This window comes from Chroicocephalus ridibundus, chromosome 3 (assembly GCF_963924245.1).
Source record: "Chroicocephalus ridibundus chromosome 3, bChrRid1.1, whole genome shotgun sequence".
Classification (NCBI taxonomy): Eukaryota; Metazoa; Chordata; class Aves; order Charadriiformes; family Laridae; genus Chroicocephalus; species Chroicocephalus ridibundus.
Genome location: NC_086286.1, coordinates 26,231,550 through 26,249,708, shown reverse-complemented (window position 1 = coordinate 26,249,708; position 18,159 = coordinate 26,231,550). Strand labels below are relative to the sequence as shown.

The following is an 18,159-nucleotide window of genomic DNA, read 5'->3' as shown; positions in this document are numbered from 1 at the left end:
GTCACGAGCACTGAGGAGCTGTCTATAACCAGAGACTGTGAGCTGTACAGGGCCCTGAACATGCACTACAATAAAGCAAATGATTTTGAGGTAGGCACCGATCTTTGTTTCTGTGTGTGCGTGAGAGTCACTCTGTGGTCCAGTCTGCCTTTAAAATAATGTACCTTTTTGTTGTGGCCCTGACCGGTGGAATCTGGGCATTCCACATCCCTGAATGACGCTAATTAATCTTTTTAGCCCCGTTAGCTGGAGACACCTCACTAGGGATTGACAAGAGATAAAAGTTTTCACTTTTTTCGATAAGTTTCTTAGTTTCGACTTTTTGAAGTTTCCCTTAGAAGGGACAGTAGTGAAAGGAGTCACCTCACGGCTCTTCTCAAGCTCTGTAATTGCGTGATCAAACACTTGCAGTTACCTTCCTCTGCTTTCCTTCATTTGATTTAGAGAACTGAAATGCATTTGCTTTGTCAAGCTGCAGGATAAAATGACTACTCAAAGTAAATGCTCTCTGTTTTCTGCTGTAACGGGTTTGTGGCTTTGATTAAGATTCCTGTTTACAGGCAAGCCTGGTAGCTCAGCAGACTATTGTTATCATTAACATGCTGACCCTTGGCGATACCACGGGAGAGTGTCTCTCCCTGCTGAGGATGGCAGTTTGCATTGTTCAGGTAGTCAGATGTAATGATGCATTTGAACGGGGTGTGCATGAGGGGGAGGCTTGAGTAATCCCATGTCTTGGTGGAGTGGGAAAGTGATGGTGGCGCTAATTTTTTTTTTTTTTTGTCTGCACCTTTCACTGGGGCTCAAGTTGCATAATGAGTCCCCTCCTGTAGCAAAAGTGACGCTTGTCCACTGGAGGAGGGTGTTTTCCTGCCTAAAATCCTTCCGGGGGATTTTTAGTAGTGCTTGTTTTCATAGCACATAAGTTCAGATGATGCAAAAAGTCCCTAAGCAGAGACTTTCTCGGCTCCTTCCCCTTCTTCTGGGCATGCAGAGTTTTCTGGGAGAATGGCTGCATGGAAGGGGCAGATGAAGAAAGAGTGGGGAAGAGGGTGGTCCTGCGGGGGTTTGCCATTCATTGTGGCTGATGACAACATCCAGACTTCATGTTTGGTGTGCCATGGCACCCCCAGGTCCTTCTGAGGGCTCTGGCCCCGTTAGGTACTCACGCACGCACAGTACAGGAGACTCCCAGCCTCTATGCCAATAGGTAAACACAGGAAAAGAAAAGGAAATATGTAAGGACAGAAGTGTGACCAACTTTTTTTTCTGTCAAAATGTGATTAAATTCCCTCAAGCTTTTTTTCTTTTTAACGCAACTTTTTTCTGTTTGCAGAACATAGTTTGAAATGTTCCTTCCTCTCAAAAGTTCTCAGATCCTTGATGATTTCAGGCACTTATTGCTGCTTTTCAAAATGTTAGTTGCAATGTTAATGTAAATAGATTACTTCAGTGAAGAAATGTGGGGAGGTTATTGATGTTTTCAGGTAGATAAGGAAATGCAAATCCGGTATGTTAGTGTGATCCACACTAACACTGTTCACACTGATCACTGTTAGTGATTCCAGTCTCCTCGCCTCAGCAAGGTGTCTTGTAGCTGTGAGGAAATGAGCCCCTTGTTTTTTTTCCCCATTGTGGAGGGAAAGGGATGTTATAAGTGGCAATGATTTCCAGATATTTCACAGTCTTTCTTCTGTTATGTAGTATAATGAGAACTTCCTAGGGGTTTCAGTCGTGGTTTTGCACTGAAGATACAGCAGTTCTGAGATCATTAAAGTGCATGGTGCAATTTCTAATGTAGCCAATGTAACTTTTCCCAATAAATGCCTGGCCCCTCCCCCACAAGCTGCACAGCAAAAATGACAAGTACTGTAATGTTGAAATTGGATCCAAAGGGATTTAGCAAACTGAGCATTTGCCATATTTAGCGTCATCAAAGTTCCTTCCTCTCATACTTCAACGATGCTTTGCTGATCTGATTAGTCTGATACGCCGTTTCTCTTAAGTCACCTACTCTACTATTCCTAAACCCTTCCCCGTTATGTCTTCTTGGGTGAAATTCGTGGATATACTTTAATACTCCTAAATTGACTGTGAGGAAAAAAAAATAAAGCGAAAATGTGCATTTGGTCTGTATCAGGCTGTGCCATTGATTTGCTCAGGAATCTGTGATACTGTGTTCCTTCCCCTGCACATTGGAACTGACAGCTTGTAGCAAAGTCAAATAAGATGTTTAACAAACCACATGTCCTATCGTTTTTAGCTTTGCCATTGTACCCTTGCGGCTGTGAGCCGGAGACAGACACAACGCCTCCTCCAGTGCGATGCAACTTTGCCTGTGTTTTGTGTGCACACGTATGTGTGTGTGCGTGTGTGTAGCCGGTTCCACGTTTCTCTCTCTAGCAGTAGGGTTAGCCGGAGAAACCTGTGCTGAGCTGCACAGAGCAATGTGAAACCGAGTTTTGAAAGGGAGGGGAAAAAAAACAAAACAAACCAACAATTTTTTTTGTGAAAGGTGAAGATGCTTCTCTGCTCTGGGGCAGTTCTTCCAGGGAAGGGAGAAGGTGGGTTATCCTCATAAATAAAAGCCACAAATGTGAGCGTCCCAGCACAAATGCTGAAGTTGGTCAGAAAGAGAGGACAGCTTGCTGTGCCACTTGATATCTGTCTCATCTGTGGCGTTGCCATAGGCTTTTGAATGGCAGCTGCAATAGTTAAAGTCAGGTATTGTTGCTATGCATTAGAAGAAAGAAATAAATCCCAAATCATTTCATAAATCACTTCTAAAATCCTAAAACAGATCACCAGAGCTCACAGTTCTGACTGTGGCAGGATGATTTCAAACAAGGGGGACACCGTGCTGTAAGTTAAAATAAAAATATGGTTAAAAACCATAAATAAGATTTTTTTTTTCCAATTTATGTACTTAGAACAAGCAAAATAAATTGGCCTGAGGACAATACCTGGATTTTAGCCTTGCTTTGGCTCCCACTCCTCCTCCATCATCCTTGTTCCCTGGCATTTTTTTGCAGTTACCGTCATTCTCTGTGTATTAATGTCTCTCTGCACGATGCCCGTTCCTTTTCCTTGTGGGCATTTAACGACTCAGTCTTAGTTCTGAAGTCTCAGGGTCCCTCTGTGCTAGCGATTTCGCTCTCTGCCCTCCTGCCTACTCCTCACACTCGCCACGCTCCTCTGCGTAGCGAGCAAATGAGCACCAAAGCAAGCCCCTGCACACACCATCTTTCTGAGCTCAGCCTGCCTGCTGCTTCACGGGAACTCACCCGATTTTGCAGACGTAGTTATTGAGATTGATCACAATAGTGAAACGTCTGCCAAGCTGCGTTATTTGCACAAATACACTGTATGCAGTTTTGGTACAGTGGGGCTTGATGCGATGATTGCCTCTTTTCATAGCGCTAGTTACGGCACGTGTCGTGATTTCGAAGGGGGAGAAAACCATTCTTAAGAAGTTTGCTATGCTTTTGGCAGGGGAAAACCATACTAGTGGGAAAAACTTAATTAAGACCAGTTGTACTCAAGCCTTCGCAGAATGTTTAACTTAAGGCACTGTGAGTTAGTCCCATAAAAATCAATGAGATTATGTAAAACAATTCAAATAACACCACCTATAAAATCTAAGAAATAACCCAGTCACGTAAGTGGCCTATGAACCCTTGAGAGGAAAGCTGGCTGCCAAAATTTTCAGAAGTGATGATGGTTTTAGGCCAATTCCATTTTGGGATGCTCAACTGGAGATCTATTAATGAGAGCCACTTTGTCAGGAGGTCCTCAACGGTCCATTCCCTGAAAATGAAATATGCCCAGCACTGCATCCAAAAATTAAGACATCCTAAATTATTGAAAATTCTGGCCACTCGTGTGCTTATTTTAGGAATCTGTACTCTTCCCCAATTTCATCTGCAGGATTCATCTTGAACTGGTGTTCATCAAAAGGAGAATTAAAGCGTTCAGACCTGATTCTTATTTAAGCTAAGGCCACTTACGGGTGGTTTTGCGATACACAAGCACCGTAAAGTAGAATTTATAACCACTCGAACACTCCTTTACACAACTGGAGCTGCGTAAAGTGGCCCCAAGAGAAGTGAAAATCAAGTCCGTAACTTGCTAACTTCCATCTCAGAGATTGCTCTTTCCATTACGAACTGCTGCGCCGTGGCAGTCGGCACTTCTGGTGGTACCAGCAGTGGGCACAGCCTAGCGGGACAGTTGTTTGTTTCAGTATTAAACTCCTCGCATTTTTTTCCCTCAGCTGTATACTTCCTCCTTCAAGGGCTTTATTGTTGTAGCATTTCTACATCGTTCTCAGCGTTCTTAAAGACAAAGTCGGAAGGCTGCTGTCTGGGGATCTGCAGGAAGGAGAGTAGAGCTGCTTTGGCAATTTGAGAATAGCAAACATAACTGTCCTGATTCCTCTGAAGAAAAACTGAAACGTAGGTGTGTAGATGGAACTTCTTCTTCACTTAAAAATCTTGGTTTCAGGAATTATAATTGGTGCCCTCGGGTCTTTTTCCTTTTGTTTGTTTTTTGTGTTTGTTTTTTTTTTTTAATTTTGAAGAGGCTCCGTTGTGGGACAGCAGAGCGTTCCTTGAAACTGCACAGGAGATGAACCTGGTTTTTAATCAAGTAACAAAATCCACGTCTTGCAATAGAAGGTCCCTGCATTGCATGTATCAATTAATGCTTATTAATCAGTTTTTGCAGTTAGTTGAACTGCAGATTGTAGTTGGAAGCTATTAGGGAGAGAATTGCGAGAGGACTACTGTTGCAGGACTACACTCGGTTTTTCTGTTTGTGTCCTTTGGATTCAAGGTGTTTGTATAATGAAGTTGGCACGTTGATATATGATCTATTTTTTAATGTCATTACAATTTTAGTTCCCTCTGCCTTTTTGTCATTGGGTTACATTTAAGCACAGCAAGATCAACTTTAAACTTCCTTACTCAACAGCTTTATTAGTTATAACGTACCGTGACCTTTCTCAACATTCTTAAAGAAAAAGATACAGTGTAATGTCACTTTACTTTGCTTATTGTTCTTTGTTGTGGTGAACAAAGCATTTTCTACAGTGGCTATAGCACATAATTATACAGCTTTCAATAGCGGTGTCTTGGCACATATCAAAGTTCAGAAGAGCCTTTAGAAAAAAAAAGATGTTTTGTGGCAGCCTAGGGAGGGTCTCATCTTTCCTTCAGAAAATAGTTCAAGGCTCTTCTGTCAAGCTTCCCTACTTAGAGCTTTTTCTCCTCCTGCTTCATAAAGTTTAAAGGGGATTCAGTGGAGTTCTATGATCTATTTCCTTTGAAAGATTGTTCCTTTGCACAGAGAAGTCCTTTGACTTCAAGAGTTCACAGATTCATGTCTTTAGGTATCATATGTCTGACCTTATCAGTTACTCTATTTAATGTAGGAGAAAAAGTCTCAACTCTTTGTGTTTGTCTGTTTTGCCTCTGTGAAATGATTTGGTGAAAAGACCATCCTTTTTAACACACCACTGAGAGGCCGTTTCTGACTGTAACCTACCCTGTGGCTCTTCTAAAAAAAAAAAAAAAATTGTCCTTGTGTTTTGTGTATGGATGATTTCACAGTGAGAATAGAATTATACAAGGACAGACACACATAAAAAAATCTTTTGCTCTTTTTTCCTAAATGATCTATTGGCTATTTTGGTGGCTGCTACTCTGGTTCCCCAACAGGCACAACCATTTAACAAACACAGAGACAGCGGCTGGAGTGCTGGGCCAGCAGTAGGTTTTCCCTTGCTTCGACCTACCCCAAAGGCCTTCATAATTAATTGTCCTTCAGAGATGAGGAAAGTTCAGAGACAGTGTGTGTAGCGATGTCTATTGTCTGACATTCAGTTCTCCTTCCCTCAGCTCTTTTTCTTCATTCCACAAAGGGTTATCAATAGGAGCAGGGAGCAAGCTCTCTTCTAACAGCTGCTGGTGGTGGCTGTAGCTTTCTGTGGAAGGTATCATTGTGTTCAGCCATCTATGGATTAAATGGCTGGAAAAGTTCTAACAACCCTTTCAAACGGGCGTGTTTATTTCATCTAGATTACACAGACCTATTTAGCTAATTAAAAACTTTCTCAGAACCCCTTCTCTCCTATTCAAGGGAAGAAAAAAAAAATTAAAACGCTGCTGTAATTATGAAGAATGGCTGCAATGAAACTTTGATAAATAAATTAAAAATTCGATCTGCCAGCTTTGACTGAAACGCACCCAAATAAGCATAGGCTTGTTTGTTGAGTTGTTCTGTGGGTTTGTTTTGTGGTTGTTTTTTTTTTTTTTTTCTTAGAGGGAAGAAAGGTGCACAGTAGAAAAAGCATAAAAGAAAACATTGGTATAAGCTGTAACAGAAACAAACACTCACCCAATTTAAAAAACTGCCACAGTTCGTACTGTCTCTGCTCATAACATCAAAGTGCAAAGAAGCCGGAGTTTGCTAAACAGATTATTAATATTGTTGTGCCTTCTGCAATTAATTTAGAATCCTCTGTGGCGTAATTATTAAACTTCATATACAACAGAACAAAATTATATACGTGCTGTCTTGTTTTCCCCGATGATATGCTAAACAAAGATAAGGTGCTGTTATAGTAGATAGGCAAGAAGTATAGTCAAATTAGGGCTGTTTATTAACAATCGTTATATTACTGCTCCAATTAATTGGGCGAAGCCAAAAAGGACAAATACAATCATTCTTCCACTGAACAGTTTAACTAGCAAATTAGGGAGGTTTTAATAATTTTTTTTTGTCTTAAAAAAAAATAAAAAGGCACTCCACTCCAGACCTTCACCTGCATTCTTCATAAATACATCACTTAGCAATGAAAAGGAATAATCATATAAAAAATTTTCTGGGCTCCATCTCTACTTCCTTACTGTTCAGAAGGACTGCACAACAATCAAGATCAATTATTGTACTGATTAAGTTATTATGCCTGGCATTTTGAAACAGGTTTTCTGTATTTAAGAAGAAATTGCATACAAAGTAGATGCAGCTAATACAGTAATGCAAAAAAAGATCATAAAAAATTAAAGTTATTCTTATGAATCTTTCATTAGAAGCAATGAAAAGGGACACTGGTGAAGCCAAGTGCTTTGTTCTTCTGAGCTTCTCTTGGAGGGCCAGATCCTGCAAACAATTACGTACTTGAGCGTTCCTTCTGCAAGAGTCCCGTTGGCGCCTTCAGCATTACCTCCTGCTCTTTCACAGTTTGCCCACTTAGGCCTGTGGATTACTACCAGTGTTGTTCTACTTTATCAAACAGATGTTCCCTTTAAAAATTGACAAAAGTCCTGTAAAAAAATATACCACAAAATCACACAGCTGTACGGAGGCAAACACTTGCTTTTATGCTGGAAGAGCTGTTGTGAAATGATTTAAGGCTACTCAGAGCTTTTCAGATTACTCCCCACCGCAAATAACATGTTAAGTACTAAATTGCCCTAAGCGGTGTTTTATTACTGATCAATAAAATAGTAATCTTGTCTTTTAGCGTGGAAAAATATTTTAGAGGGATTTTTCCTGGTTTAGTTCATGGATAGCAGTAAACCAGAAAGCATAACCCCTCAAAAAAAAAGCAAAACTCGTCCTTGTTTGTTTCTAATTTTGCTTTGGGGGAATCCTAGGATTGTTCCAGCTGAATGGTGCAGGGTTTCTGCGCCCGTGCGCGTGTGTGCATGTAGTGGTGGTGTGCTGTGTTTTGTTTTGGGGGTTTTGTTTTTTGCTTTTTGCTTTTACAATTTACTGGTACTCATCCTTATTGCCCCATCCTCTTCTCAAACGAAACAGCCCCCTTCCAAGAAAAAAGAAAACAAAAAGAAACCAGTAAAACCAAACCAAAACAAAACTTGGCAAACTCTTCCGACTCCTACTGCCATTTCATTTTGCATTCAACAAGGGGTAGTGGGAATTGAAACGTCAACTGGAGATCGAGAACAGCACCAATTTATAGTGCGTTAGCCTTGCACAATTCAAGATTTCTTTTGCTAGCTGCACACATTATACCCAACATCTCGCCACTCTCTTGTGGCAGTTGTGAGGAATGGCTATTCCTTCCCGTGTGTGTACTATGGGCCTCTAAAGACTCTTATTTATTCTCTCCCATGTCACCTTGTGTACAGTCTGGTCTGTGACACTGATGGTGATTATGTCATTATTTTGCTCTGGGGGCTTTGGCACATCTGCAGAGCTGATGCACATCTTCTTTGTTACGCTGGCATACGTCCCATATCGCAAATGCTTCATTAGCCTTACTGCCTGCCTCCTTGCCAGACAAGAATACCCAAATCCAAGCTTCTTTTTGCTCTGGTCTTTTGTGTCTGTGATGAGCCTTTATTCATCTTCCTAGTTCTTCCCTGTTTTATATTTTTCTATGTAAAACTGATTTCCAGATGTCCGTCGTTCTCCAAAAACCCGTCGTAGATGAGGAGTGAGAAGCAAGGTGAATTTTAACCCGTGTTGTCCCTTACTCACGTAAAGTCTTATCCCTCGCAAGCTGAAATGCTTTTTCATTCATGCTGCATATAGAAAGAGTTTGTTAGGCTAGGCAGTTCAATTTTAAATCTTGGTGTTTGCAAAAAAAAACGGAGAAAAAAAAGAAAAGGAAAAGAAACCAGTGATTTCTCTTACCGTTTAATAAATCCTGGTTGTGGTAATGGGTAACATGCAAGTTGCACATGTTTCTTCCAGACTTTTTAAATTTCTTTTAGACAACATAGTTAAATTCATCACTCAGAACTTTTGGAGAAGCGGCACTGTCCACTGAAGGAGGAAGGTGTTCACAAGACCTGATCAGCTAAAATTTCTTATATCCTGTTTTAGTATGTCACATTAAAAGGACATAGATCATTTTGTACTGTGAAAATTGAGGAAAATGTATGATCTTCTAAACTTTATCTAAGCTGTTCCATATAAATGACGTACCAGAGCGATGAGAAATAGTGGGTTAGCTTACTAGCTTTGTAAGATTTTTCCCTCCACATCCGACCCCATGCTTTTTCTCCATGACACTGAACTAAATTCTGGGCTGGATTCTCAGTTTCTGGTGTAAATCAGCTCCAGCAATCATTGAGGCTAATTAATCTGTGCCAGCTGAAGAGCTGTCTTTTGTTGTGTTACTATACAGTGAAGTGTGTGAATATATGTTAAATGTTAATTGGAAAAAAGTTTCGTTGTTTATTTTAAAACTAAAAATTAAATGCAGAGCTGGATTGAGAGGCACAAAGCCATCATGTTTATGGATGTGGGGTGGAGGGGGGCGTTGTTTTTATTTTTGTAAGGCGCGCTTGCCAAAAGAGGAGGTCCCAGCCGACACTGTCTCACAGTGCAGGGTCAGGGCTGTGTGAGTGACTTTAACAGAAGTCTTACAGATAGGATTGCCCGTCCTATAGGACTTTGAATAGGTCACCTTCATGCAGAACACTGTTCGCTTGGTGTCTTCAATGTGTTTTAAAATGGACGAGAGTCGGGCTCTCGTAACCTGAATTAGCAAACTCGTAACCTGAATTAGCAAACTGTCATAACCTTTGGAAGTGCTGGGAGAGGTTTATCAGCACCATGACCCATGCTGGTTTCTGGACCAGCTTTTTGGGGTCCTGCCCTTTCTCAAAGCAGGTATCCCTGGGCTGAGAGAGCAGTGGCAGCACAAATTTGCTTGCGGAGAGACCTTCCACCATTGTGGAGCGCAATAGGGATGCTGTTTTCAAAAATACTTAAATCAGTAAGGGCAAAATACTGAGGCTGTGAGGAAGCCACAGCAGAATATTGCAGGGGCCCATGAGGACTGTGGGTCTTTCACCTGCATGAGAGAGAGAGATAACCTGGGAGGGAAGTAGCCACAGTTCAGTATCCTACTGAAGTGACATTAATAACAGATGTGAAGTTAAGAAATACTGTTCGGTCCAAGAGGGAGGGAGTCTTCAGAGTACTGGATCACTTGCTGTAGTTACACAGAGCCCATCACCTGCAGTACTAGAGTGTTGCTGAATTTTGTAGTGCAGAGAAAGAGACTGTCGTCTTTCCGACGTGTGAGTGTGGGTGGGCAAGAGAGGGAGGGCCAGCCAGAAGGGCCGGCTGAAGGTAATCAACGTATTGGAGATGATTTCTCCCTGTAGATCTGGAAGGGGCAAGGTTCATCTTTCTTATCTGCAGAGGCGGAAGGTACGCAGACGGGCTCTGCCTCGTGTTGTGTGCCGCTGGAGGGACTCGTGAACTGCCCTCTGTGGGGGGGCAGTTTCCAGGCTCTAGTGGCAATGTGCCGTCAGAAGAAGCCGTGTCCTGGTGGTGGTCCAGAGCGCTCAAAGATGTGGCCTTGAACTTGTTTCTGTAGTTAATGGAGAGGCTTTGTAGAGAGCAGCAGACCAGGGTGGCATGATCTCTGTTGCTAAGCAGAAAGGCTGCTGCATTGATTGGGACTTAGGGGAGAACAGTAGCATAGACACATAAATTCATTTAAAGCAGTAGTCTACAACTTCAGAAAGTTTTTAGAGGAGAGAGGGGAAATCAACATTGCAAATAAAAGCCCTTTAACTGCAGAGTATCAGTGTTCAGAGAGAAGGCGAAGTGACTTATCTCATGCAATTGCTGAGAGGGCTGGCTCCATCAGACGAGGCACAGCCTCGAGGTTATCTAATCCAGTGCTGTCTGGAGTCACACCGTTTCCTTCCGCAATGGATAAAGAGGAGTCAAACGAGAGGGAGCTCAGTCCATTAGAACACAAGACTTCATCTTCTGACCTTACAGGCTTGTGAGGCTCAACAGTCCCCAGCAGGTCCTGCACTGAAGCTTGTAACAGGGTGTTTGGCCAGCTGCATGGCTCAGGGTGGATTAGATGGAGGAGTTTATCCCACCACAATGGGCTCTGGCTGCCCAGAAAAGCATGGTTATGTTGGGAGGAGGTTCATCAGAGTTAATCAGCGGGAGCCTGGGCTGGTGGAGCTGGGGCTTCACTTGCAACACCCCTCACCCATAACCATGTGCAATTTCCTTCCCCTGCCTCTGCCCTCAGCCATGGGAAGGAGGAAAGGAGGTACCCTGATGCCAGAGGGCATGCTTACCACCTTCATGCTACCCCCAAAAAGACACCGGTGACTGCCTGTTTCCCTGCCAGACTGATTAAACACCACCTGCTTCCCATCGCTCTCCCTTACCTCCCTCCTCACTCCCCTCACCCCAACAAACACAAACCGAGGAGGGAGAGAGCACAGTGGGAGCTTTTCAGGGCCAGACACAGAAGACAAAGGTGACTGCAGTGCAGAGAGGTGGAAAGAGTAAGCGAGAGCAAGCAACACCAATTGCAGATATTTACTAACTGTTAGCAATGTTTTTATATATATATAAGATGTACTCTAGATGTATAAGCTGTTAACTGTCGCTTCTGCTATAGTGTTAATAGTTCCTCTAAGGCGCCGAATTCTGCTGAGCATAAATGACCACTACACTACAATCTCCATGAACCACTTTTCCTCTATATCCACGGTCTAACCAGCAGTTTCTGCCTGACCAACTCTTTTACGCATGGTAATACACCACGAGAGCAGAGGACTTACTGCTTCTGAGAGACATAGCTGCTCATCACATTCCCATGTGGCTGATGTGTCCAGGAGAGTATGCAATAACCTCTCTGCTGTTCCTGCAGCAGAGCCAGAACTGGGTGGTCATCCCTGTACTCACTTTTCTGGACAGGTTTTTTGTGGGCGCCTGTATGCGGTACCTGCCAGAATTTGGCAGCAGGGTACATAATATGCCACTTGGCATTGTAGGCAGCCTCTTGTAGCAGATTGCATTTCACCACAATGGGACTGAGTTAGACTGTTCTTGTGTGCAAGAGTTTTATTTCTCCTTCAGTTTTTGTATGACGCAGCTTCTTGGGTGTGACAAAAACCCCTCCTGTGATTCTTCCTTACATTTCCCAACACATGCTAAACCCCCAACTATCATAAGCCGTAGGAGCCTTAGTGATTTTTCCATTCTGCAGCAGTGCCATTGGCAATGCAGTAAGTTAAGGGCAATCAGAGTTTCCATTAGAAACCTCTACACCTCACGCAGTTCTCATTCATCAGTAAGGCAGAAAAGGAAATTTGATAATCATCTCCCCAGTAAAACCCTATTGATGATTTTTGAGGATGGGGAAAGGGGAGAACTATTTTCCAAACAGTCTAAATAAATTGTAAATGGAAAGTCTTTTTGTTTTGTTTTAGCCTACTCTACTCGCAAGTCTTACCAACTTTTGTGCTTAAAAACTAGCATGTTAAGGCCATTGTGTCTGCACGAGAGAGTAGCTGTGTTTCCACGACGGCTAGGCTCATCCCCTGAACCACAGGCACAGCAGTCCCAGGACGGGCATACTCCCGGAGATGGCTCCTAGCAGGGAGAATCCCAGGAGGCAGAAGGGGGGTTTCAGCCTGAGCGAGATGCGGAAGCGCTGTTGTGTGCGTCCAGCCGGGGCATGCAGCACCGACGGCGCTCGGCGCTCCAGCCGCGCAGGGAGCCGGCACAGTACTTCCCAATCTTTATTTGTGGAAAAGCTTAATTGAAATGCAAGTGATTAAATCTAATGTATCACGCGGTATCCATTTTCACTGCACTGCCACTTTCACTTCCCCGATATTATCAGACATCTCAGCAGCCCCACTGTCAGGTTTTTTTCCTTGTAAGAGCCATGCCCATTCTCTCTCCTCTTTGTGAGTTTGGCAGAGGAGATAACAGTAAGCCAGCCGTCGATTACTAGTGCCCCAAACTCTACTCAAGGGATAAGGGATCTCAGCTTCCTTTCAAGCAAACACTTCTGAAATACATTCTTAAATCATTTGAAGGGGCATGTGTTTTCCAGCTTTTTACAAAGAGTAAAAAAAGCTACAGTGTAACAGTAACTGTAATAAGAAACCTCTGTGATTTTCCTAATTTTTCTCTTTTGAGCCAGACTTGGGCTAATGCTTTTCCCTTCCCAAACGCCAGGCTCAGTGCTGTGTTGTTAGTGGTGTTCCAAAAAAGTGGGCTTCTCTTTGTGTGCCAGAGTGGGAGAGCAGACCATCCTGAACGGCCACCCAATTTCTTGTCCGTCTTTTTCTCTTTCCAAAAAATCTGTTTCTTAACAGATTTGTACAGTGGGAGTTGTGAGAGGAAACTTGAAGGCAATAAAAAACAACCATGGTGGCACCAGAGAGCTGCTGCCGTAGCCAGGGGGATTGGGACACATGTAGCGCTGGGCAAATTGATGCCCTGCTTTCTAGAAAGGTGGTGGTTGGGAGAAAAGTGTGTTTACTGGAGTGTCCAATAGTTGAGGTATTTTTCATTTGTGTTTTTAAAATAAAAGCATCCTTTCCAACTATTTCTGTCTCCTCATAAGTGATAATGGAAGAGGCATTAGCCTTTCCATCGCCTGAGCCAACCTGTTTTTTTCTAAGAGGTGTCCAGGATGTTCAGCCAATTGAGTGATCTAATTAGCTGAAAATTGTTAATTTCCTTTACCTTATAAAGCACCTAACACAGAAACTGTTAAATAATGTTAAGTGTCAGACTTAAACTGAGAACATTGGGCCATATGCTGCCGTGGCTTTCGCGCCAAAAAGTGTAGCAACTTACTCCAAAACCTGCCTCCAATTTCTGTGTAGAAGCCAAAGCCTCCTGCTTGATATGCTGCCACACCAACTCGCAGCGCTAAGATGGTCCCACGCAGCAGCTCGCCATGCTCAGGGAAAAGAGTCTTTGCACGAGGGGAGGTGATGGTCTGGATAAACGTGGCAGGAGCCAGGACACCAGCAACGTATTGCAGAAGCTGCCCTTGGCGAGCGCAGGAAAACTGACGGTAGGGCACTATTGCTCAGGGCAGCGTTTACCCTGGAAACGGCAGCAGATCTGTGCCTGCAGCTCCTAATTGCGTAAGTCTCTAGTCTGCGGAGGGGCCAGTGGATAGGTGGGCTGCCTTGTAGCTCTTTGTTAAAGCAGGAGGGTCCCTGCTTCGGTGGGATGCTCGTGAGGAAGGGGCTGGTTCCAGTGTCACCAGCCTCCCCTCAAGCCCACAGAGAAGTGGCTTCAGAAGTAGTGTGATTCCTTACTGCGTTACTGCTGGCTTGACCCCAGCATGGCTCTGATGCAGGGTCTTATGGGCAGGGAGGGATGCAGAAGGTTCGTCCTTGATAGGTTTTCTACATGACAGGCTGCGGGTATGGGAATATGTGTTTAGGTGCCAGCTTGCCCCCAGAGCCTACAGGCTTAAATGTTCCTCATGTGAGGAAGAGGCTCAGGGCTACGTGTGGGTGACGCAAGTGGAGTTTCTCAAGCATCTCCTTTAAGAACGTTGTACTGTGCCCCCAAAGCTCACCTTACCTCGACTTTGAGGGTGGGGGGTGCCTGTAAACATCTAGTTTGTGCTTTGTATGAGGTTTTCTCAGCAGAAATATTTCCCCTGAATCTCATCTGCCATTGCTATACCTGTGCTGGTGCGGACCGCTATGCACACACATTAAAGCTGTATGACCTGGACTTCCCCATGGTGAGACTGCTCCCCCCATAGTGGACTTGCTTATCATCCTAGAGAGGTTCTCCATCACTTGTCTAATAGATGCTGTTTACGCCTTATCCTTGGGTTAAGAGGCTCCCTGTGGAGTCCCTCTCTATAGCCACTGTCTAGATCATCCAACTAGAAGAGTGATCTGGCCTTCCCCCCTCACCCCCTCCAACCTGTTTACCTCCCATTACCACGACCTTGCGCTCTGCAACGTGAGCAGCCTTCACCAGCTGAAGACCTCTGATCCTAAGTCCACTAGAGATTTTGGCTTTCCTATTTGGCAAGGTGACTTGTTGCCCACCAGGTCAACATGAATAAAGATTTTTTAAATCCATAATGTCCTGCAATTGCAAAAAAAAAAAAAAAAAAAAAAAAAGCCATCTCCAGATAATTTAACCTCTCCTGGCAGCCTGATGTCTTCAGCTGTCTGCACTGCACTTGTTTATTTCTGCTCATAATTAGGATCAAAAAAATCCAAACGCACACTCACCAAGAATTCTACTTTATATAAAATTTGAAAGTAAAATCAATCCTGGCCCAATCTTATCATTTTTAAAGTATGTTTATCCAGCTTTGTAGTAGGAACAAGCAGACTGTTTGAAGGCCACATAGTTTTCAAACCTTGGTTGCAACACGTTACCCCATTTTGAAACCGTCTTTATCTAGCCGAGAAAACTAAAATCTGTTTGACAAAGTAGCACTCCAGCCAGTTTATCTTGCAATATGGCTTTAGCTCACAGAGCCTATTGATTTCCTTAAATTAATGTTTACAGAATGCTACTGAATTTCACTCAACGGGACATTGTTCTTTTGAAGCTTTGTAAAATATGATACAGAGTGTTATTGCCGTTTGTTCCTTTGCTAAGACTGATGAAACATTTATTTTTTTAAAGTGCAGCCTTGAACTATAGCTGTTTCCTACAAGTGTGTTTACTCTTGGAACATTAGTAATACAACACACTATCAGACTCCAGCACAATACCACAGGCAAAGTCTGTAGGTACACTCTGGCGAGCCTAATCATATAAATGGAGCTGAAGTTTAACGCAGATTAAACGTTGTATGAGAAAAGGTTTCGAGCTTAGCCCAGCTGTCCCTGTCTGAAGGATCTTCAGATTTGTGCACTACAGCCAAGCAGTTGTCTGACGCTGTTACAATATTAGAACGGTTGCATTGGTCTTGGTACTTCTAAACATGGGACCCCATACTGAAAATTAATGTCTGATCCTCTCCCTCTGCCTCGTCAGGCAAGGTGAATAGCTTTATGGTGGCCGTGCACATGGTTCGGAGGCTTGCAATCAGATCTCTGAGGAGTGCTTAAAAATCTGCTCCAAGAAGCACTTGCATTACTTCTAACATCCACCCAAATTTTGGTAGTTTACTAAAATGAGGTCGCTGTTACCTATTGCTGAAATTTTAAAAGAAATCACAGCCACTAATGACTTGACAATTTTGCTACTGCTTTCTGCAGCTATACTACCATTAGACACATCAGTCCAATAAATCTTCACCGTTTGCTTATGAGAACTAGAACTGACACACCAGCCTAAACTGGGCACCCCTACATAGGGTGGTGTGTACCTTATCCCACAGGCATCAGAGTGATTTGCTTACTTGGAGCATGAGTGGAAAAAAAGTGCTCCTGAGGAAAATGTGTGCCCCAGCCCAGAACAACCAGAGGTGGACCAACCACAGGGGATATAAACTCTCTGTTGAAACCAATGGGGAGGTGATAATTTACACCACTGAGGAGCTGCCCCTTAGTAGCCTCCCACATGTGCTCAAGGAGAGAGACTTAAACTCAACATTTTTTGCATGCAATATTAATGCATCAGCTGGCAAGAGATAAAAATATGAAGTCATTTGGGCACCTAAGACGCAGGCTTCTTGCTTTATAAGACTGTGTCTGGGAGCAGATGACTCTTCTTTCTATTGTGGAGGTTCCACATAAGCAAGTCCCAGGCCCCTGCAGAGGGGAAAGGAAAGCCAACAGTCTGACTTCTTGCCTTTTTATCTGGTAATCTCTGTGTGGCCTTCCTAAAGCATCTGAGTTTATCCATTTAAGTCCACTCTGTCTGCGGTACAAGTCCCCAGCTTGTGCTACTGCTGTCAGGAGATATGTCTCTCCTTGATCAATATTTACTTAACAAACAGCAGGGATAGGAGAGTTTGTTTAGAGGAATCATGTGTGCACAAGGGTGAATGAATGCTCGGTAAAGTACTTCACCTGTTTGTCTCCTTTCCTAGGGTATCTTGTCTGCTTCAGGCCTCATGCTGGGCTTTGCTGCCATTGCCCCTGTGAACATGCTCAGAGCCACCCTGCTTTAGGACAGTTTAGCAATCGGCTGCAGAAAATGAACTTCTGAGTAAATATTTTATTCCCTGTTCTAGGAAAGTTGGCGGGAGAAGTTTAGGAACTTTGTAAAATTAGTTCTATGGTTAAAAAATACTTGATGCTCAAGTAAAAATAAATTAAACTTCCCAGACTCTTGCACCTACGGAAGAAAAGATTTCAAAGATGTTTTAAGGATTTTGTTGGCACAAAATATTTCAAAATTGCCGCTGCCAAAAACCCGAAGTGTTCTAAAGAAAAAAATTATATGCAGGTAAAATTGCAAGGAAGGAAGTATGTTTAGTATTTTTAAAACTTTAGAAAGGTCTGCTATTCATTTATCCAACTAACACAGTTGTTTCTGATGCCTGAAGTCATTGCATGCAATTAGCTTTGAGGCATCTGAGTCTAGTTTGGGGGGGGGGTGTATTTTATTTTGTGAATCAGAGTTGTAAAAAGCCATCTGAAATATTCATGCAGAATTGTCTGAGAAGCAGTTTCTGTTTTATTTACTGCACAGTAGAACAGCCACAGTGGATTAGCTCTACAATACCCGTAACAAAAGCACAACAGCTGATGCATGTGATGTTAGGAGGTGACAAAACAGTTAAAGTATGCTGCTGGCTACAGGCAAGCAGTCAGCAGATGCAGACAAAAGGGTTTGTGACAAGAATAACTCTCTCTCCAAGGCGAGCAGTCAAGAGTATCCAAAATACCAATACCCTTTTCTCCTTGACATTGTCTTCTTACAGTCAGCATTTTATTGCCCTTTTATAGTAAAAAAACAAAACACAATTCTCTGGAATATCAGTTTTAACTTGACTTTCACAATTCTGTGATCTTTACATCTGTATTGCTTTTTCTATCATCTAGATTTACCACTTGAGCAGGAATTTTTGAAAGTTTAAAAGATTAACTGTAAAGAAGACCACCCTTAATAGGATTAGCGACATGAAATACAAATATAAATCTTTGAGCAGACTGGTGACTTGTTTTGTCATTTGGTTTGGTGTTTTTCCCCTTTTCTATTAAGAGAGAATTAAGCATCTTATTTTGCTAATTAAGAAATAAGGCTTGGGTAGAAATTAAAGGTTTGCTTGACAATGGGAGAGATTTAGGTGCTGGAAAGGGACTGTGAATGAGCTGATGTTTATTTCAGAAGTGTGAAAAATCAGCTTATATATCTCCAGAAAAAAAAAGAGAGAGAGAGAGAGAGAGGCTGTCTTCTTTCTAACCTTTGTAATTCCCCTTCTATTCTCTGTGACATTCATTCAGCTGCCAAGCATGT

At 42.8% G+C, this 18,159-nt stretch overlaps 1 protein-coding gene across 8 annotated transcripts in view; it reads left to right on the top strand.

The window, feature by feature from the left end:
- The window catches only part of PROX1 (prospero homeobox 1), a 50,499-nt gene that overhangs the window by 21,816 nt on the left and 10,524 nt on the right, over nucleotides 1–18,159 (top strand). For all 8 annotated transcript variants that reach the window (XM_063328472.1, XM_063328470.1, XM_063328476.1 and 5 more), the window contains one exon: nucleotides 1–90. This exon is cut by the window's left edge and continues 105 nt beyond it. In XM_063328472.1, the coding sequence (XP_063184542.1) occupies nucleotides 1–90 (90 nt within the window). The remainder of the gene's footprint in view (nucleotides 91–18,159) is intronic.